Source organism: Archocentrus centrarchus, chromosome 16 (assembly GCF_007364275.1).
Source record: "Archocentrus centrarchus isolate MPI-CPG fArcCen1 chromosome 16, fArcCen1, whole genome shotgun sequence".
NCBI lineage: Eukaryota > Metazoa > Chordata > Actinopteri > Cichliformes > Cichlidae > Archocentrus > Archocentrus centrarchus.
The window spans coordinates 25,847,715-25,870,491 of NC_044361.1; the positions used below are offsets into that span (position 1 = coordinate 25,847,715).

General features: G+C 42.2%; 1 protein-coding gene across 2 annotated transcripts; it reads left to right on the plus strand.

Annotated features, from left to right (window-relative positions):
* The first annotated feature begins 5,234 nt into the window (after positions 1-5,234).
* On the plus strand, positions 5,235-21,023 carry prkcg (protein kinase C, gamma). Of its 2 annotated transcripts, XM_030748942.1 has the most exons (16): positions 5,235-5,566; positions 9,289-9,320; positions 9,426-9,508; positions 10,412-10,523; positions 11,036-11,164; positions 11,266-11,422; positions 11,733-11,934; positions 12,429-12,626; positions 14,502-14,675; positions 14,944-15,035; positions 15,477-15,539; positions 15,712-15,850; positions 17,410-17,490; positions 17,660-17,767; positions 18,487-18,627; positions 19,386-21,023. In XM_030748942.1, exons 1-16 carry the CDS (start codon positions 5,325-5,327, stop codon positions 19,545-19,547), a joined length of 2,115 nt encoding a protein of 704 aa, XP_030604802.1. In that variant the 5' UTR covers positions 5,235-5,324; the 3' UTR covers positions 19,548-21,023. The 2 variants fall into 2 exon arrangements, with proteins under 2 accessions (XP_030604802.1, XP_030604803.1); XM_030748943.1 differs by lacking the exons at positions 5,235-5,566; positions 9,289-9,320; positions 9,426-9,508 and having other exon boundaries at positions 11,006-11,164.
* Positions 21,024-22,777: the final 1,754 nt, after the last annotated feature.

Consider the following 22,777-nt stretch of genomic DNA (forward strand, 5'->3'; position numbering starts at 1 on the left):
CTACAGCTCACTTGATTTAATAGCCTGGTACTGTAAATATTTTCCTGTTACACTTACGGTCTCAGATGCTAGTTTAAAGTAAATTTTAGTACAGCATGATGTTCATTTTCTAAATTATGGCTGCATTTAGAGTCAAATAAAAAAGAAGGGTTTGCTTCAGGGCAAGGCATTCTTTGAGTGTGCAGTGTTCTCAGTTCCTCGGTCATATCCACCCCTCGCTCGCTCATTTGGTTTCAAAACACCAACATGCCTAAATACCAAACTCAATATTTCAAGATGGTATCCCACAGCTTGGATCCTCTTTAATCAAGCTATGACAGAGACAGACTTCCTGGCACTACACTGGTTCAACAGAGTCGTACTAAAAAATAAAATCATAATCTGTGAACAGCTGTACAAAATAATGTAATATTAAACACATTAATACATGACACCTCTTAAACTCTTAGATCCTTGATTTGCTCAAATGCCTCTATTTATGCGTATGGTTTTCCATTTTGGCAGCATTTGTCGTTGCACTGAGAGGCAGGTCAGCAGTAAAACAAATATGGAGAGCAGGCTTATTTGTTTCAGGACTGAGAGTTTTGTAGGCCATGTTGACAGACCCTAATCGCCTGCCAAATGTCTCATCTGACTGGCGTGGAGGTTTGTTGCTCTCTTTCAAAAACACAGCGGACCACACTTCATTAAAAAAGCAAATAGAAGCCAATACTGGCAAACAGAGCCAATTTGATTCTGAAGAGACAAATTTAACAGGCAGATATGATTACCTCAGACACCACTTCTCCCCTGATTCCACAAACAACAGTTAGGCAAGTCAATTTACCTTAATTTCATTGCAGGAGAAAGCCAGCCAGCCAGCCATCCAGGTTGAAGTCGGTGCTTGATACGACTGAGCACTCGTTAGATGATAATGGATGCATGTAATTGGTAAAGTGCTGATTGCTCCCCCCAAAAAGATTCTATCGGAGGAGAATTTTCTGTTTCATTAAGCCATGGTCAGAAATAATGAGATAGCCATCTGTAGCCTGTGAGAGAAAAACACGGTGGGGACTAGTGGCTGGTCATAACTGAGACAGGTTTTTGTGGTGTCTTCTTTGCTGTTAATTCTTCTATTTTTCTGTTGTCAGACGTCATTTGTATATTTCCTTTTAGCTACAGTTCTATCTGTGCTTTATGGCATTTTCCTTTGCTGTTAATCATGTAGCCCGAATCAGTGTGTTTCTCACACTGCCATGTGTGTACATCTGTTTGCTTTACAGCCTTAATGCATCATTGGCTGGCTGCACACCAGCTCACTTTTACGGCCCGGGATCAAACGTGTAAGCATGCTTCAATAGGCATGCAAAAGCACACTGATACAGACACTTTAGAGCCACAAGTACTTACTCATCATGCCACATGGAGGGAAGGAATTATGAGGCATTTATGTTTTGTTTTCCATTGCATTTATTTCTGAAGAGTGCATGGTCTGCTGTTTATATTTTTGTGGCCCTGTCTCTTTCTCTCACTATGCAAGGACATCGTTCTCATTTAGTTGTGACAACAGAACAAGAACATGACTCATCCGAGATAAGACCAATGAAGATTGGGAGTCTTATGGGCCAGAAAATGAAGGCAGCAAAGGCAGCTCTATAGAGAAAAGCAAAGGGAAGCCCCCTATCATTTCCAATCAGCTGCTGGTTCTGCATGACTAATGCTGAAATGACATATATCACTGTCAGATAGGGCATGTTCACACAGCTGTTATTTTTTCACCAAAGATGACAGCCTCCAGCACGCACACACACACACAAACACACTTATGCACGCTAGCTCACTATTATCTTGCTGGCTGACACCATTTTGCTCTCTAACAATCTTGCTAATTATAATTGTTAATTAATTCTCTGCCAGTGTCCTCATCAGGAGACTAATAACCTACATTTCCATTAATTAGACCTTCAACCCCTCGCTCCCTCTCTCTGTTTCTCTGTCCCACTCCAATCCCCTGCCCCTGATCCTGCCTGCTGCTCTCTTCTCCCAGGATCATCCGTGGACCACACATATCCTGCACACAGACATGTACACATAGACTGTGATTAACTGTGTCTGTGTACACTTGTATTACCAGCATTGTGATGACCAACGTTTGTTCCTGTTGTCAGTTTATGAGCATTCAGCCTCCATTTGTGAATGAAAAGGCAGCGGGTGGGTTTTTAGGGTTAAATTAACAAACTATGGAAACATACTGTATTTATCCACTTTCATGTGAGAGTGAGATGTAAAGATCAGTCTCTCATGAATTAATTCTAAATATGAAACTGCAGGAAAACTATTTATGAAGACTTTTGTTGAGCGCTCAGGGGTGCAGGTTGGTGACTTTTATCACTGTCTGAGCTTGGCTAGGGGGTTGCCATCTCTTTTATGTCATTTTGGTAAGCTAAACAGCTGCTTGTTCCAGCTCCATATTTACTATACAGACAGGAGATGTAAATTTTCTCGTCTGGCGAGAAAGCGAAAAAGCACATTTCCAAATATCTCACATTCTAATTTTATAGGTGGAGCTCATTTATCTGAATTTCAGGAGTTGGACCACACCAACTGTAGTGACTGCTTCTGGTCATTTGTGTATACGTTTGTTCTCATTCCCATGCCCCCAACCTCTTACCCCTTTTTCTGTGGTTGTCGACCTCTCTCAAAGGTATCGGGATCTGCCAGGCCTCAGAACTGATCCTCAGTGAGGTCTTACCCAAAATACAGCCTCTGTCATTTGTCTTTCAGCTTGGTGGTTGGGGGGGGCAGCATGATGGTGTGGTGGTTACCACTGTTGGGCCACACCAAGAAGGTCCTGGGTTCAAATCCAGTCTGGGGCCTTTCTATGTCTGCATGGGCTCTCTCTAGATACTCCGTCTTCCTCCCAAAGTCAAGCATGGGCTTAAATTAGTCTTCACTGCAAGTGTGAATGGTTGTTTGTCTTTACACTCCTCTTAACCAGAAGAAAGAATCAGAAGAAAATGGAGGGGGTCCTTGCTAATGAAATATAACTTTATTACTTCATAGCCCCCTCCCACTTTTAATGAAACACACTAAAAATCTATAAGTCTAGCTCTTTGGACCCCTAGTGTGTACATAAATGTGTTTGTATAGAAAAGGTAAGAAACTTGGCTGTGTATGCTTATTTATTACAAAGTATCTATAGTTGCATCTGCAGTTATAGTTTGGACTGAAATCCTTTGTGTTTTTATGTTTTTTGGGCCGTGTGTGCCAGACTATCTGCCATCTGCATGTCCTTTGATTGCCCACATACTGTAGAGGCGATAGACAAAAAGTCCCTCTCTCATGGAGACTACTCTTCCCATCAGGCTTAGCTGACCTGGTTTCAGTGCAGAGCGGAGCAGTGTTACCATGTCACCACTAGCTCTGATCTCAGAGCACTGAAATGTCATGAAAACCCTGCAATGGAGCTGAAGCAGAATGAACTAACAGGGTTGTTTATTTTGCAGGCCTGTTGATCCTTCAGTCAGCTGGATCGGCAGCAAACTTGAGCTTGTTTCCAGTTTTAGCTACGCTCAGCTATTTCTTGGGCCCCCGTCTCAGAAGCTCTGCTCTTTTCTTCCAGACTGAATCCTCTCTCTCCTTGTTTCCTCTATCCATCTGGCACAAGAGGAAGTGAGAGACAGTTGGCACTTGCTTGTCCATACTGTATTTGTGGTGCTAAAATGGCATGTTCTGTCTCATCCGTCCTCCTTCCTCTACCTCCCTCACCCTCTCCTGAGAGAAGTAACCCAGATTTCAAAATGAATTGCCGCCTATTCCCCTCAATCTTTCTCCTCTCTCTCTCTCTATGCATATTTCTGTTTTTTCATCCTCTCTCTCTCTCTCTCTCTCTCTCTCTCTCTCTCTCTCTCTCTCTCGCTCTCTCTCCGTCTCCTTTTCTCTTTCTCTCGTCCTCCTCCTAGTAAAAACAGAATCAATCTTGGAAAGAGAATACCACCTCTCTATCTCGTCCTCCTCCTCACCCTGCCTCTGGGTTAACGGATATATATCACTCACTTCTCTATATTTGGTTCCTAGAAAGCTTGAGTCTCTCAAAACGCTTGTTGCTTACCCATTTTCCATTTTAAAGTTTTTTTCTTTCTTTTTTCAGGGGGCTCTTTTTCTTTGCTGGCCATTGCTTTTTCTTCCTGCTGTTCTCTCTTTTTTTTGTTGTTGTTGAGGTGACCAGCTACAGGTGTGACACCTTAGCCGTTTATTTGAAGTGAGCCATACGGAAAGAAGAGGAGAAAACAAGGAGAAAGCCATCTTCTGCTCCAAACTTCCCTCCAAAATCAGCCCAAATTCAGGTATTACGTCTTTGTTATCTTTTCCATGTTAGTCTGTGGAACATTTATTTCTTCTTGTCATTATTTTTCTCATTACTGAGCAGTGTGCCATTTTTCCTATCGTCCACTTACACTCTTTTGATTGATTTGCTCTTACTTCTTTGCTGAGACACCATCATTTCATCACTTTTCTTTTATGGTATGGGTTTTTGCTGTGAGCTTATTTATTTATTCATTAAATCTCTGTTGGTGTTTCATTTATCATTTAGTAGTGTGCAACTCTTGCACCACAATCTCTCCAGCTAATATTGCCGTTTTGCACTTTTTTCCAGCGCATCTCATTCCCTATAGACATGTACATATTATTCTAGTCCAAACTTTTCTTTAGAAATGGGACTAATTGCTAAAAACGGCAGGCAGGAAGATGAGGAGAAACCAGGCTCTAATACTGGAGCAGCTGGTGGGGGTGTTGTTGACATGGCAACAGAAGTACAGTTGACATAACGACCAGGGGGTAGGGAGGGAAGGGGCGGGTGGGGTAGTCATAGCTGCGAGGGAGATGGAGATATGAGGGTAGCATGGGCAGGCGGTATGTGGGACACAGTGAGTTGCTCTAATCGTTTAGTGTCTCTTAAGAGACTTCTGTCTCAGTATGTGAATTAACCTCCCTGTCTCCTTCATCATATCTCTCTTTTCTCTTTCAATCTGTACCTGCCACTTTCCCCGTGCTCCCTCTTTCTCCTACTGCACTTCCGGCCCATTCGTCCCTTCTTGATCTTTCTCTTCATCACGTCACTTCTTCACTGCTCCCTACCCTACATCCCATGCGCCATTAATACAACTTCCAACCCATTACACTTTTCATCCGTCCTCCTCCTGCTCCTCCTCCTTGTCCTTGCTTCCTTCTCTCTGCCATCTCCCCTGTTCAAGGTCTTCTGCTCAAAGCAAAGCCTTCCTTACTGAAACTCATCATCCATTCCCCCTTACCTTTTCATCTTTTAACCACATCCTCCAGGCATCATGTCTACCCCAGTCTCCCCATCCCCATCTCTCTCCCCATTGACGTTGGCCTCCCCTACATCTGCAACCTCCCCTGGTGCCTCCCCTTTGCCATCGCCTCTCTCCCCTCCGCCCAGGGTGCCTGTGTTTCAAAGGAAGGGAGCGCTCAAACACAAAAGGATTGTTGAGGTGAAAGACCACCAGTTTACAGCACGCTTCTTCAAACAGCCCACCTTCTGCAGTCACTGCACCGACTTCATATGGTAACACACACACACACACATACACAGCTGCTCACGTACACAGAAACCACCCCAGCAGTTCATACACCGCCTCCTCAGGCGTCCCACCACTCCATGTAGTGCCGACTTTCACTGCTTTTTTTTTTTCCTCTTCTCTTTCACCCCTTCCAGCTGCCTGCTGGAGAAACTGCCCACACTGACCTGATCTGATCACATAACCTCACCTCCACACTGCTGCCCACATCATCCAGACGTTACTTTAGGAACTATATGTGTTCTCACACATGCAGACACATTGATATATGCACTACAAACACACACAAACAAGAACTTAATTAAGATATGAACTTTATTTCAGTGTGATGTTTGGCATACATAGTTCAAATACTTTGAAGCTGGCACAGGCACCAGCACTGAAGTCATTATTTTTAAAAATTAAATTTTAAAGGGGTGCTCCATTTAGTTTACCAGTTTCATAAATTTGAAGGACTCATGAGGGATAGTTTGAAAAAGGAATTATCAAAGCTGCAAAGTCTGAGATAGCCACAATAATAGAAACCTAAGTTGAGTGTTTATAATGCAGGACTAGAAAAAATTCAGTCTGTAACTCAGACTGAGACTTTAAAGGGTTAATGTTTCACTCTTCTGCAGAGACCAAATACATTACAGGATTGTTTTCACACACTGAGTAGTATTCTTTTTAACAAGCAAACTATACCGAGCAGTAAAATTAGCAGGTGCTAATTCTGAAATGCAGTCTGTTTGGCAGTGATGGAGTTTTAGTATGTTTAGTATCTGCTGTAATTGCTGCAGATGGTGCTGGACTCTGCATTTGGATATTTCAGATTATTGTCAGATAAATGCTGGGATTTGGTGTTTGTCTGTGGATCACCATGAGCCATTTAAATTGGGCGATATGGGAAATGCAGTGTCAAAAGCTAACTGTATGGTTTGCACAGGAGAACATTTACAGGCACTAAGTATCTATAAGTATACAGTACTAGTCACACTACCAGTACTTTTGACTGGTAGTGTATATATGTATTTAGAGGTGACTTTAATAACTGAAAAAAAAAATAACATTACCTTTAAAAAAACAAACAAACAAAAAAAAAAAAGCAAGAGTTATATAATGTAGCAGTGCCTATCATTTATTTGTGACTTCTGACATGTATCCACATTTATATTAGTTTAAAATCTGTTCTGTATGAACAGACTACACGCTGTGAGCATGTTCTGTTCGCTGAAGCCACAGTGGTCTGTGTGAATCACTGTGAGTGTAAGTGGCTGTGTGTTTGGACATATGGTGGGAGTGTATATTGGATGCAGGGCGCTGTACGTGCCAGCAGCCTCTGGGTATCTTTCAGGACATTTCTCCAACTGGCTGCTGTCTTGGCTGTGGTAGCAGCTCTTAGATGATGTTGAAAACTCTCTTCTTTTCCACAAGATGTCAGAGCAGGAGCGTTCAATCAGGGTGTTAGAGGCCCCTGGGATATTGTTAGATTAATTAAAGACTAAGGCAAGATTGTTCTAATTTGTAAATGTAAATATCTTGTTTATTAAGTCAAGGTCTTAAAGGGGAGTGGGTTGTACCTTGTTTGGCTCCTTTGGGTAATAATTGAGTTAAACTGTCTGAATATTAAAAAAGTGAAATTGCTCAGTGTCACAGGCCAGTCTTAGCATAATAACAAGGATCATAAATTAAAAAATATCGGTTTTAATACTTTAACCTTTAGGCATCATCTAGGTTGCTGGTTACCTGCTTACCATTAGGGATAGGTTGTGTATTAACCACATATAAACAAGTGAGTTATCAAAAAACTAGAAGTTGATTCATTACATAATGTAGTCTCATTTTGGCCTTATATGTATTTTTTCCTCTTTTATAAGTTTTGCTGCTTGTGTGTGCCAAATAGGCAAAAAAGAAAAAAACTCCATAAAAAGGTTGGATCCTAACCTAATCCTTATCCTAACCAGGACACCTGGTGGATGTTAGGAGGCTGAAGACATATCCAACAGCAAATAATTGTGATTTGGCATAGAATGAAATCAAATTTGCTAATCATAACTTCACCAAAGGCACTGTTAAAATCAAGTGTCCCAGTAAGCTGCAATAGTGAGCCACATTAGAATAGTCTGAAACTGTCCATCTACCCAGGGGACACCCTGGGCAGGATGCACCAGAACACAAAAATTCATGCTCACATTAGCATCTAGAGCCAGTTTAGAATCAGCAGTTAACCTAACATGCATGTCTTTGGGCTGTGGGAGGGAGCCAGAGAACTTGGAAAGAACCCACACAGGCACATGGGGAACATGCAAACTCCTCATAGAAAGGCCCCAGGCAACCGTCAGGTTCAATCTCAGATCCTTCTTGCTGTGAGATAACAGTGCTAACCACTGCACCGCTGTGCCACCAACTGCAGCATCCATCCATCCAGTTTTCCAATAAAGAATTGCAGGCTGGAGCCCATCCCAGCTGTCACAGGGCAAGAGGTGGGGTACATCCTGGATAGGTTGCCAATTTATCGCAGGGCTCACGCAGAGAGACAGCCAACCATTCATGCTCACATTCACACGTATGGCCAGTTTAGAATTACTAGGTAACACCTAACAAGCATGTATTTGGACTGCCAATTCCACATGCAGACTCCATGTGCAAACTCCACCCAGAAAGGTTCCAAGCCAGGTGATGGATTTGAATATAGGACCTTCTTGCTGTGAGGCATCAGTGCTAATGACTCACAGAGAGTCATATATTCTCTACTGCAGCAGCTAAATGGAATTTAGCCATAATTCCTTTTATTATTCACCCCTGTGTTTGTTCTGTTGTGACATATCAAAATGTCTTTTTTGATGAAGAGCTTTCATAAAAAAAAGCTCCAGGAAGAGTTAGTCTGATGTTTTTATACAAGCATTTTATTCAATTGCATGTGTTTGAGAGTTTTTTTTCACATCATTACACATCATTAATTCAAAATGCAGTTATCCCCTGCATGAAATTCTCTGTGATATCTGGCCAGCAAGCAGCTCTGTGAATTCTCTCCATATCTGGTTGTCTAATGCTCTCTGCTGGTCAAAAAGCAGAACTGGCCTGATACGTTTGGTGCTGCAGACACAGACTTCTGTTGAATGCTGATCAAGGATCAGATTACCCTCAGCAACCCCTTCTTTAATTATTACTCAGCCAGATGGTGAACTGATTGTAGATCAGTGATTATGGTCAGTTGCCTATGAACCCCTGGGCCTCTCCGATGTGACTCTAGAGGAGCTGTCAGGGTGTCTCGTTTGTCTGCTTTTCTAAACCTTTCTAATCAAAACTTGATCCACAGCAGGCAAGCTGCTGAGTGGACTGTTTAGTCAATCAATTACTTAAATTATTCAATTAAAGCTTTAAGGAGACCATGGAAACTAGCCAACATTGCAGAAGGATTGTGTGTGTGTATGTGTGTGTGTGCGTGTCTGTGTGTGCGTGTGTGTGTGAGCTTGACCTAGTCAGCGATGAGGCTTTGAAAGGAAAGACACTCAAGCTTCACACATAATGACTTTGCTTATCCAGTTGTTGGTGTTTGTTTTTTGATGTGAGAGTTTGTTCTCCACTTGAGCCTGCATTCCTCTTGATCTTTGCACAGGACACAATATTGCAACAGCAATATCTCTGTTTCAAAAGCAAAATATTTCACCTTACAGGGGACTGCAGAGAATTGTTTTTGTGTCTTAATCCATGTGTCTTTTTCACACAGGGGCATCGGGAAACAGGGATTCCAGTGTCAAGGTAGAGATAAACCTAGCGTTATTGCCTTTCCGTGCAGCATTTAATCCTCTCTGATATATTTCTTTCTGCAAAACAGATTCATTTTGAGATGTTTGCTTTCTCTAGTTTGCAGTTTTGTGGTCCACAAAAGATGTCACGAGTTTGTGACCTTCACGTGTCCCGGCTCTGTGACTGCCCCCAGACCAGATGTGAGCAGATGTGTCTTTTCACTTTCACCTTCTTATTTTCAGTTTTTGTCAAGATTTGCACCGTCATCATCATTTTTAGCCACCCTTTGCTGACAGTAGCACGTGTGCATGAGTCATCCATCAGTCCATACATCTTTCGCATCATGCAGCCTAGTCCCATCCGTGACGTCTGCACTCATGTCATGTAATCCTACAAGGCATCTGAGATGCAGGGAGTTGGAGATAGAGTGTGGGGGAGACGCAGGTGAAGGGTAGAAGGGACTGATAAGAGTGAGAATTAGAGGGGGGAGCGAGCGAGAGAGCAACAGTCTTCCTCTGTGTGGCATTTTGAGGATTTCAGGGAGATTTGCTCTTTTTTTTTCTACCAGCTAAATAAACTGCCTGAGAATTGAGGTCAATGAGAAAATGTGTGTGTAACTGTGTGTGCGTGTGAGCAAGACTGAAAAAGGAAGAGACAGTGAAAGAACACACAGAGGGAAAGAGAAGAAACAGGGTGACAGTGTTTTTAAATAGCGACTCAGATCGACGAGGGAGGGAAAACAGTTTGGGAGAAGGTGGTGTATGAAGCGTGGCGGTGGGGTGGTCTGATGAGCTGAAGAGAGATAAAAATGATTCATCCCTCTGTGCACGGCATATACACACACACACACACGCACACACACACACACATACACACACACTCACACACGAGCTCACACACATGTAGTCTCGCAGATGCACTGTGTGTCCTCTCAGTGGAGAAGTCTAATTGGCTTGTCCACGAATACCCCACTCATCTTCTCTCCGTTAATCATACTCCGCATGTATGTGTGTGTTCCCAGCCTCTTCCATGGTCATTGCATGTGTGTGCGTGAGACAGAGAAGGAGTTCTCAACGCAGATTGTGTTTCTGTTTTTATTTCAGGACCTGAAAAGTCGACACACATTTAAGATCCACACTTACTCCAGTCCCACATTTTGTGACCACTGCGGCTCATTGCTGTACGGCCTCATACACCAGGGCATGAAATGTACCAGTGAGTTTCACCTCGATCCATATTAAAGTGCAGCAAGTTATGAGAATCTGTGTGCTTTGTGCGTTTATTTTTTTTAGCTGTTATGCATGGATGAAAAATCACTTTACATATGCATGTTGTTATAACTCGCACCTGGAGAAAGAATGCTGTTCCAATTATTTATTTATTTTTCTAAGATAACTGAATAGTCAGACACTTTGGCAAATGAGACTGTTAACCTTCTTACTGAGAATTAAAGAAGATGAAGAGTTTGGAAACCAGTGAAGACTCCGGGAGGCTGCTATACCTCCTGCTATACCCCCATGAAGAAAGTCTGGTGCATTAACACCAATAATTTCAGAACTTGGCATTTTTAAATTTGCTCATTATGCTAGTTAGCCCCACAACCCCTTCTTCCTCATCTCATATTTTTAGTTTTTATGCTAAAGAAAGCTAACAGGCTAGTGACTTTAGACTAATTACTACAAATTAATTGTTCATAGTTTGTGTTTTGTTTATCTTTGTATGGTGAGGTTGTGACATGAACGTCCATCGGCGATGTGAGACCAGCGTCCCCAGTCTATGTGGCCAGGATCACACAGAGAAGAGAGGAAGAATCCATCTGACCATCAGAGGAGAAAAGGAGGACATCTATGTCACAGGTGAGAGGACCTGTTGGATTCCCAAAAAAAAAAAAAAAAAAGCAGGATTCTGCAGGAAATGTAAGATTTCTCTTATTTTTATTATTTCACTGTTGTTTCAGTTCGGGAGGCTCGGAACCTGATGCCTATGGATCCAAATGGCTTGTCAGACCCGTATGTTAAATTGAAATTGATTCCAGACCCAAAGAGCCACAGCAAACAGAAGACTAAGACCATCCGCTCAACACTCAATCCCGTCTGGAATGAGAGTTTCACCTTGTAAGTCCTTGTGAACTTTAAGGTGGAAAAATTTACAGGGGGTCTTGCACCAAATTTGCTAAAAAAATAAAATAGGATTGTTCAATAGCGTTGACCTTTACCTTTTTATATATGCATCTTTGATACCCAGGAGAAATAAGATATTCCAACAAAGGTCATGCAGTTGAAAAATTATAATTTCCTGCTGTGTTTTTGTATTTTGTTGTGTATCAAACTGTCACCAGTAAATCTGATGTGTGTGTGTGTGTGTGTGTGTGTGTGTGTGTGTGTGTGTGTGTGTGTGTGTGTGTGTGTGTGTTTGACTCACCAGCTCAGTGCGTGGCCACCAGTGGGACAGGCGTCTGTCTGTGGAGGTATGGGACTGGGACCGGACGTCTAGGAACGATTTCATGGGGGCGCTGTCGTTTGGTGTGAGTGAGATCTTCAGGCGTCCGATCAGTGGTTGGTTCAAACTGCTGGCCCAAGATGAGGGAGAGTACTACAACATTCCTGTGCCAGACCCAGACCTGCAGGTAGGCAACATTCTGCCTTATATGGACATAAAGCCATCAGATGGTCTTCAAGGTGAACAAAAAGCAAGTGATGGGATATTTATACCTGTATTCACTGGGAAGTGGAGCAACCCTTTATTTTCTGCCATGCCTTTGACCATTCATCCTTAGACCTTGGCATAGCTTTTATCAACTTATAATTACCTACATCTAATAAACAGCAGCTGCCACAGCTCACACTGGGTCAGCGTATGTCCTGCTGAACTGTCCCGCTTTCAATCTAAGAAAAAAACTTGGAAGATTAATGCCAGTGTTAGAACTAAATAATTAGATAATAAATTATATTGAGTGCCCTTTCTTCTCTGTTGCACTCTGCATCCACCAGGGTGCAGAATTGTTCTGCCTGACTGCAGTCCAAAACTGGGGGTAGGAAGGAGTTTGGTTTGTCTAGTGTTTCTGCTTTATGGATCTGTGTGTGTCATTTATGTCTCAAACATCCCATTATGTTTCTCCAGGAGCCTCAGCCAGATGCAACTACACCTTCTCTGCCTCAAGCAATGCCTGTCCCTCTGTCTGAACCATTCCCTGTGGCCCTGTCCCCGACCCCCGTCCCTTCCTGCATCCCTGTCCACACCCCGGGCCCTGGCAAAGTTAAAATGGGCATCCACGATTTCAACTTCCTCATGGTTCTTGGAAAAGGCAGCTTTGGCAAGGTAAACGAAATGTCATCTTTTCTTTTGTACACACAATCATCACCTCTTATCCAGCAACTGTGAATGATATCAAAGAGGCCATTCATGCTGGAAACAGCAAAGATTATTCCTGGCTTTAAATAATTTCTTCTATCGATGGACTTGACCTTCAAGTGGCATTTCATGCAGCAGCTCCCAAGCACAGCAAACCAGAAAAAAATTACCCTTTCTTACTAACATACTCATTGTCTCTACTTCTGCTGCCAAATGATTCATTTAACCCTTTGCTTCTTTTGTGTTGTCATCAGTCGTGAGCTTCCTACATGCCACACAGGCAGTCATCCTGGAGGTGTTCATTTCAAGGGAGCCTTTGCTCTCCATTTTCTCTTTAATTCCCCAGTAGATGAAGCATAATGAAGAGAGAGGAGTTTTGAGTCCTTCTTCCTCTTCTGAAATCCCCCTGTGCTGTTTCATAACTGTCAGAGGAGAGTCTACAGAGGACAGGAGAAATAGACTCGTCTTACGTAAGATGTGAGGAGGAAAAAAAAAACGCCCCAAGAAAGGAGAGACAGACCCCGGGGCTGCTGAGTGAGGGAAAGTGAGAAGGAGACAGACAGTGATAGAGAAAAGAGAGAAGGATTACTGTGCTGCAGAAAGTGACAAAATGACCAAGAAGGAAATGGGATAACAAGAGCGGCAAATAGAAAAAGTACATGCTCTTAAGATTTGTAATACTCTGAAGGGTGATGAGTCCTATTTTTATGTGAGTTGGTTTGAAACCACGAAGCAGCGCAGGAGACACGATCACAGATGGTGGGATTTCTCCTGCTGACTGGCAGTTCATCAATAGCCCTGCACACACACACACACACACACACACACACACACACACACACACACAACACACACACACACACACACACACACAGGGAGTCATCTTAGCGTAGTCGCACTGTTTTATAAAAATGAAAGGGTGAAGTTTTCAGTACTCTTCACCTCTATTTAGAAGTAAAATGAGATCCTTAATCTCCACTAGCCACAGTCTTGCAGCCCAGCACTGAGGGCTGGTAATTTTAAACAGTGTTGTTGTCAGCATTTTCCAGTGCTCTTGACCAAATTCATCTCAGTAAAACCTGGATCATGTGGCCCTCATTCTGGAAAATTATAGCACCATTAGCACTCAGAGCTACCCATGAGCAGCCAATTTCATAGGAGTGAGAAAATGTGTTTTTAATGTCTGATTAAAACATGTGAGCAGCTTTTGGGTTTTTTTTTTTTTTCCACTTGAGACATTAATGTCTTGAAACCTTCAGGCCTGTTTCAGCTTTAATTAAACTTTGCGTTGAGTTATTCCACCATACATGTGCATTTTGAAAAGATATGTTTTTTTTTCTCTTGCACTATATGTGCACGAATACTGCTCCTCAAGAGCACAGTGGCTTATTTAAACAGTAGAACTAGTTTTCCCCCCAACTATTGTTCCTCGTCACTCCTAATACGATAACCTATAAAAAAGAAAAACATTCAGACCTGAATGCATTACAGTGCATGCATTTTTCTCTTTGGAGTGAGAAGTGAAGTAGAAGTTGCATTTTTGAATATTTTTGTGTCGATTTTGTGTCAGAGTTAAAAAAAAACAACAACAAAAAAACTGCTCCTGGTTTGTTGCTGTCGTGTTAACTGTGTCAGAAATGTTCAAAAAGTGAATTTGGAATTTCAAGAAATTGTACTTTCTTTACTCTCTAATATTTAAAGTCAGTCCTGTGTTTTCTGTAAACATTTTGTTTTTTTTATGGATTTTTGAAGACAGACGGTAGCTCCTTTACCACTCTGGGGATACACGTTTGTCTCTTTGTTGCTTCAGAAACTTTCGCTCCTCTTCCTGTTCCTGCACAGGTGCTGCTGGCAGAGGAGCGAGGCAGCGAGCGTCTGTTTGCCATAAAAGTGCTGAAGAAAGATGTTCTCTTCCAGGACGAGGACACGGAGAGCGCTCTAGTAGAGAGGAGGGTTCTTGCACTTCCCTCTCGTCCTCACTTCCTCACGTCCCTCTACTGCGCGTTCCAGACTGAGGTGTGTAGGTGTGTGGGTTCCCAAATGAACTGTCTAAATTTCATTAAATTGTCCATAAAGCTGCCTGACATTTTGGCTGTATAGTCCTCCCAGGAGTTGTTTCAGTCCAGGTTGGGCGAATTTCGATTAATAAATGAAATAATTAGCTTGCTTTCTTTAACAAGGTCCTCGGTCCTGAAGGAGGTGCTTTAACAGATTGCTTTTTAATTTGGACAAGAAGCGATTATGTATGACGAGCTTTTGCATGTGTGCGTTTTTGCTTCCCCAGGACCGACTGTATTATGTGATGGAATATGTCAACGGAGGAGACCTGATGTTTCACATTCAAATAGTTGGGAAGTTCAAAGAGCCTCACGCAGCGTATGTAGTCAAAAAGCTCCTTTAATCACCGTCCTTATCTACACAAAGTCTCATTTCCTGCCTTTTATTCTCTGCTCTCTTACATACACACTCATCTCTTAGCTTTGTTCATTATACCTGGTGACTCATAAAAAGTCATCAACTCAAGTGCCAGCCCTTTTCTCTTCCCGACTTTCTCCTCCCACTAATCTTATCATCTACATTTTCCCTCCCCCTGGCTGTTCTTCTAATCAATAATCTTTGATCAATCATCTAAAACTAATTCTCGCCCTGTTGCTCATTTCCATCTCTCTTTCTTCATTTTCCTGCCTTTCATCTCTTTGGTTGCTCTCCCTTTCATCACCCTCTCGAGCTCCGTTCCCTCTCTTCTAACCTCTTGTCATCATCCTCTTTTGAATTAGCTGATTCTCTGTCCCTCCTCCTCCTCCTCTCTACCTCCAGGTTTTATGCTGCAGAGATAGCAGTCGGCCTCTTCTTCCTCCACAGCAAAGGCATCATCTACAGGTAAAGAAGTGGGCTGCCTCATTTAACGTGGCCTGGTTTGCCCATGTTCGTCTTAGTCTGCATGCAGCACAGACATGACACAGATTTATCATGTCTCTTGTAGCTAATGACTGTTATAAAGATGGCATCTATCAAAATGATTCATACCTGTGTGGTGCATCTTCCCTCTCAGGGATCTAAAGCTGGATAATGTGCTGCTTGACAGCGAGGGCCACATAAAGATAGCAGACTTTGGGATGTGCAGGGAGGGCATGTTCGAGGGTGACACCACGCGTACCTTCTGCGGCACTCCTGACTACATTGCCCCCGAGGTACCATGACCACTGCCCTCATGCTATGGTCCACAGTCACTCCTAATATTTCCCTCATTTGTTCCTTATTTTCCCTCATTTTCCCACATTTCACCCCTCTTACTTTGCTTGACCTGCTCTGCGGTGCTCCGAGACGCCGAGTTGCTTCGCTGCAGTTCTTCTCGTCTTTTCCGTCCTCTCTGACCTTGTCAGCATTTTTGAATAATTAACTTTGCATGATTCAATTAGCAGTGGTGTGTGGCTGTACTATGAAAGTATTGCATAGAAATCACTACTGTCCTTCAGAGACCTTGTTTTACAAGCATACGGCATTATTTAAAAATAGTGCACTACAGCTGACAGCTTGCCATTAAAAGGTTAATTCATAAAATGTATAAAAAAAGAACAAAATTGTCATTCCTTCATTTATTTCAAGTTATTACGGGGTTTCAGCAGTCTCCATTTGTAAAATAAAGTAGGTTTTCATTTAAAGTTTCAGTTTATTAGTCAAAGAAAAACAAACAATGCATTTGTGTCGTGCTGCAGAGGAGAATAATACGAAAAAGGTGAGCAAAAAGCGCACAGCCTTGCTCAGCTATTTATGGTATTTTTTTAATATTGAAAGTAGAAAAGTGGATTTTGCTAGGAAAATTCATTCTAACGGTCACCATGAATTTTTAACCAAGAAATCCTGTTTCAGTTTTCACATGTGCAACTGTCTGTGGTTCAAGACAGAACTGAAATTATGTGAACATAATGAGATGGAGCACTGAAAAGACTAAAAGGAGTGTCACTGATGTCAGTGCAAATATGAGCCCTAGTGAAATAATGAAAAAAGTGAAGGTGGTTTTGCTTGACATCCTTTTGATATGCAAAGTATAACTGTCTGCCTGTATAATGTTTACCTTACAAATTGTTTGAAATATGTATGCGCGCCTTTCTGTGTGAAGTGATCATAAACAATTTATTTCAGAGAAAGCGTGAAGGCACATCTTGGCTGGTGGACTTGTAGCTGAACGATACGGGGGGGGGCGAGTGAGGATGTGACTGTTGTGCACGTCTTTGATATTGTAAACCTTTGCTGTGGAACCCCTGGGTATTGACTCTCTTATGTAAACACCCATTGATTCTCCTGTGTCTGCCATTTTGGAAGAGTTGCAATATGTTTCCCCAGGGGCTGGGGATTGTTCCCTCGTGCCCATCTGAACATCAACCCCCCCTCCTGGCACACACACAGACACACACACACACACACACACACACACACACACACATCAGGGAAACAAACAAACACACAAGCTTGCAAACACAAGTGCAAATCTAAAGCCGTGTGTTGATTATTTCTGAGCTCATTCATACGTGTGCCCTCCCTAATCCCACACTTTCTCCTTTCCTCTCTCTCTGTTTTTCACCCCTGCTGTTTCTTGTAGCTGCGTATCATCCAAGCAGCCAGCTGCTACAACTCTGCCCTCCATCACTCTTCCTCTCCTTTAAAAAAAAAAAAAAAATGTATTTCCTTATCTCTGCAGTGCCATTCTTCCCCATTTTTTATCTTCTCATATTCTCTCCATCATTTATAGATTGTGGCGTATCAGCCATATAATAAAGCAGTGGACTGGTGGTCTTATGGAGTACTGATGTACGAAATGCTGGCAGGACAGGTAACACTCAGCTTAATCCTAACAATAGCGTGCACGGACACTTACGCCTCCAGTACTTGTCCTTTGCAATCACTTCAAAAGACTTTCAAAGAACTTTAATTTCATTATATTTGTTATCAATTTGCCCACAGGTCTGTGCTTAAACTCTCTGACTCTCTTTTCCTTTAAGCCACCATTTGATGGCATTGACGAGGAGGAGCTGTTTCAGTCCATCATGGAGCAGAGCGTCTCATACCCGAAAAATCTCTCTCGGGAAGCTGTAGCTATCTGCAAGGGAGTAAGTTCATTCCTCACATAACTTTTAACACACAGGCAAATAAGATAAAAGTTCATGTACTGTAAATCAGAAAATGAAATAACCCTTTAATCATGCACATTAAAAAAAAAGGATTGGAGTTGGTTGCCTAAAGGAATCGTTCAGCATTTTAGGAAATATGTTAATTTGCTTTATACAGAGCTGGACTGACACCACTTTTACAGCTGTCTGTTAATTATGATGCTGGAGGCAGTACACTTCATTCTTCTGCACATAACTTTTTATTTTTACACCTCAGTTTTTTTTTTTTTCCATGTTTTTGTACTGGTAGTTGAGTTTAATTACTCACAAACAGAGCCTTGCTAACTGTTTCTCATTGTTTCCCGTGTTTATGCAACGCTAAGTGGTTGCTGGCTGTGGCTTCATAATTAGTGCAGAGAAAGGAGAATCTTAATGATCTTCATCTCTGCAAAAAAGCGAATGAATAAGCATATTTCCCAAAAATGTCAAAGTTTTTCAAACCGAAAGCACAATGAAAATGCATTCATATGCAAGAAAACAAAGGAGTCAGATTACAGCACACAATTTTGAATAATATTCTAAAATAAAGCAAAGCTTATCATGAACTACTCTAACTGAGGCAGATCATAAACAGAAATCATTTATGGTATCACATGATTAGCCCAGCCTATTTTCTTTTTCTTGCATTTCTCCCCTCATTTCCTCCTCTCTTGACTCAGCTCCTGACAAAGCACCCAGCCAAGCGCCTGGGTGGAGGAGAGGATGCAGAGAGGGAGATCAGGGAGCATCCGTTCTTCCGCTGGATAGACTGGGACCGTCTGGAAAGACTGGAAATCCCACCACCCTTCAAACCCAGAACTGTCAGTTCAGTTAAATGTTCTTTCTTTCTTTCTTTCTTTCTTTCTTTCTTTCTTTGCTTTTCTCTGCCTCTCTGAGGACACTTTTAGGGAATTGGAGCTGTCACTTTCTTCCGTCTGTCTCCTTTTTCTCTGACTCCCACATTGTCCCTCGTTTCCCCGCATGTTTCCTCCACATTGCCTTGGCCTTTTAATTCCCTCTTCTCCTCTCTGCTTCTCCCTCCCTCTCTTTAATCCCCCCACTATTTCCTCTCATTTATCACCTCTTCGAGTTCTTAGATGGGCTTTGAGAGCTCAGGAACAGACAGTTCAGTCATAACAGACAAGACCTTCTGACCTTGGGGTCTTGCCTACTCCTCCCATATGCAAATGTATGTCATCATTAGCCTGCCACTTGCCAAAGTGCCAGCACACTGGCCGATGGTGAGGTGTGCCTTGAGTGAGCCGAGTATGCTCAGGGGTTAGAGGCCAGGCCCATTAGCCAAATGAGATTCATATCATTCAGCACAATGGCTGTCATATGCAGTTAGCAGCTGGAGACGACATGTGATTAGCTTTCTTCATATGTGCTTCTGTAGTGAGATTAAAAGAAAAGAGGTATGGGTGAGAAAAAAGACATGGGGGTGGATTCTTTTTATAGTTTAATATTTTAATATGAGATTTCTGTTTGGGGGAAAGTTTATTGTGGATGTAATCGTGCATGTGTGAACATGTGCCCTAATCTCAGTCTTGTGTGTACGTGCCTTCTTCTTCATCACCAGGGTGGGAGGAAAGGTGAGAACTTTGACAAGTTCTTCACGGCCGCTCAAACAGCGCTCACTCCTTCAGACCCGGATGTACTTGCAGCCATCAACCAGGAAGACTTCCAAGGCTTCTCCTTCACCAACCCAGACTTTGCTCCGTCACCTCTCACCGCTGTTTGAAAATGGCTCCCAAATCTGCTCCAGCAACCGTTCCAAGTCTACCCAGTTTACCCTGTTATCCTTCTGATTGTAGTTTTATAGCAGAGAATTTGAACTTGAGAGCTAGCAAAGAGTATTACACCTCTCATAACCAAATTCTGACGTTTACATGAAAATGCCAAGACACCTCGATATTCAGGCACTCTCTTTGATGCATGTCTATTAGCTCACTCCTCACAGAATGTGTATCAACACTGCAAACATAGTCGATACTATGGATTGCCATCTTAGACTTTTTTATAAGACTTAACTTGATCTAAAGGTACTGTAGTATGAACATGATAAAAAAAAAATCTCTATGCATGTAACTAGTTTTTATAGTACTAGACTATCCAAGAAAGATGCTTTACTTTCCTTTACTTTAAACTAAGATCATCACATGTTGTGCACACATGTAATTTACCAGTGATATTTTACCAGTCTGGTTTTCATTCATGCAGCTATACAGACCACACAGTATGTTAAAAACAGGCCATCTTATCATTATGATGCCAATTCCAGTTTAGCATTGAGTAATGCCCATTACACCTACAATGTGTCTTTTGAATATCTATCTCACTCTATTTTTTGTGACTGTCTTAGCTCTCTATTCTGACATTTGGACAGTAAAGCTAACTGAGCGGGTAGCCATTTTTAGGCATTTATTTATTTTATAAGAGAGGCGTCCTGTGGAAGCGTTTAGTCAGACTCCTCTGGCCTGGCTTGACCTCTCGGATTAACGTCACACCAGTGACTTCAGATGACCCACTGAGATGCTTAAACAATGCAGTTAGCACAACGTGACAGTTAATGCAGACCACAGCATTGCTCCACCCAAACACCCACCCACTCAGGCTCACACTGTTTGGACTGTAACGTCACCGGAAGGAAGTCCGCACATGACAGTTGCATCATTTTTTGATTCTTGAGCACGCTATGGAATATGGCCTATCTGCATTGCAACTACAGATATCCTATTACTCCAAGTAAACGTTACAGTTTTATGAATAAAAGCCTCCATTTAATGTCTTTTCCCGACAAGAGGCTTATTAGTTTGTACAGGTACATATACTTATGATTTTAATGGTGTAGGCCGTAAAGCTTTTTGCTGCGTAATGACGTGCTCACAGCATTGATTAGGAGTAATTAAAAGTGAGGCGCACTGGGACTGTTCAATACATGGAAAAATAACAGCAGTGCTGTCATTAAGCCCTATCTGAACGGAGCAGGTGGCTGCAAACATACTGGGCAAAAATCCCATCCCTGTGCTCTTATCTAATGAACCAGCTGGTCATTTTACACATAAATATGGTTTATTTTGTTAAATGTATCTCTATGATTTTTTTTTCTTCATGTACAGTTTTGCGTTAAGTGCACATCTGTTTGCCTGTTATTTTAGATAAGCTTGAGCTGAAGTCAAATGTCACTGCACACAATCTTTCAATACAGTAATTACAATAGATGATGATCAATAGATAGTACAATAGATAATTTATGTATCTGGTAGTTTTGTTTTTATGTGCTGGAAAAAGAACAACAAAATAAACTTAATGGGAGAAAATGATGAAACAGCACCAGTGAAGTGTCTCTTTCTGTGATAGTGTGTGAAGCTGCTGACAAACAAACACGCACAGCCTCTCGCTTTGTCTTCACCACACGCCTCCCTCTCTGTCACGCCACCTCCCCCCCCACCAACTCCCCGCACTTTCACACATACTCACGCTCAAAAGTGCAATCTCCGACATGCGAACACACTCACGCACGGAGAAGATGCTGACCCCTCTGTTCAGTGGGCTACTGTAGCTGTTGAACCAGCAAAACCACCTCTCAGGCATCTCTCTTTCGCTTTCTCCTCCTCTGAAGCAGCCCCCGTGCCCCCCCCCCCTTCCAGCCCCTCCAGCATCACCATGATGGGACTAATATCCCTGTGGAGATCTGAGTTATAACAAGTTGACCTTCACATTAAAATCTCATCAACTTCCCATCTCCCTGTCTACTTCCCTCTCTTCTCTATCTGCCCTTCATCTCGGCTCCTCTCTGTTTGTCTTTTCTGTCAGTTCTGCACCGTAAATGTTTTACTGCATCGTTTTATGTCATTCTTCATAAATCACTTGTCGAAATTTATTGTTGCTGGTATCTGTTTGAAAGACTCCTGTGGTTGGCTGTTGATATGTGTTGCTTGTCTTCTCTCAGCGTATATAGCAGTGTTATGATCTAATGTATGCTCATATGTTATTTTCTGTACTAACAGTGTTCAAGCAGTGAACATGTGAGAAGGAGTAGTGGAGTAGAATACAGCTAAACCTAGTTTGATCCATATATATATCTGAATCTCTGATGGAGATATGTTTGTAGTGAGAGATGAAGCTCTCTAATGTGTTTCTAATCTGCTGTGCAGTCCTGAAGGGTCTGTCAAATAGATGTATGTCCCGCAGAAAATAAAACGAGTGATGGCATTTTTCCTCCTCAGGTTTTTTTTTTTTCTTCAAACATCTGATGTTGACTCTTAACTTCCATCACAACCTTTTCTCCAACCTTGACAGCATCAGCCTTTGTGTAACTGAACCGCCAGCGCTCACTGTTTGGAGTTGTATGTGCAGTCCATCATTCACTGTCACTCTGACATGATAGCAGCCCTCTTCTTTGCTGCTGCCTCCTCTGCTTCTATCTCTATCCTCCTTTGCTCCTATTGCGCCTCATTCTCCCCCCCCAAATCTCTCACTCTTTCTTGCTCATGCCCTGAGGTCAGAGTGTGCTGTAGACTATTGATATTGTTACTAAAAATATAGGAATCCTCCACCAGCCAGCTAAAAATAGAGTAAGGGACACGGACCACAGGAGACAAAGAAGGCGGGGGCAGGAGGAGAAAGGGAAGGAGAGGTTACTACACATTTCCTGATATTCATCTATACTGCGGGGTTGAACGAAAGTCTTTGTCTAGTCTTTAGTTATCTGCTGTACAATATTGAGGGTATGTGATATATTGTTTCAGTTTATGTTCAATACTTAAGACAGCAAATCTGTGAAATTTGGAGTTGAGTTTGTAGCCTGCACACACACACACCCCTTCTACTCCAAATGAACCTCATCACCGTATCCTCAACTTTTCTCTTTCAGCTTCTCTTGAATTCTTTTGAGTGGAGAACTTTATAGTATATTTATTATAGTATATTGTTGTGTATCCATTATATTTATCTTATTGTATATTATTA

Coding starts and splice junctions, on each gene's coding strand:
- prkcg (XM_030748942.1), top strand. CDS start 5,325: ATGTCTACCCCAGTCTCCCCATCCCCATCTCTCTCCCCATTGACGTTG. Junction 5,567..9,288: donor CACTGCACCGACTTCATATG/GTAACACACACA, acceptor TTTTTCACACAG/GGGCATCGGGAAACAGGGAT. Junction 11,165..11,265: donor GGAGGACATCTATGTCACAG/GTGAGAGGACCT, acceptor CTGTTGTTTCAG/TTCGGGAGGCTCGGAACCTG.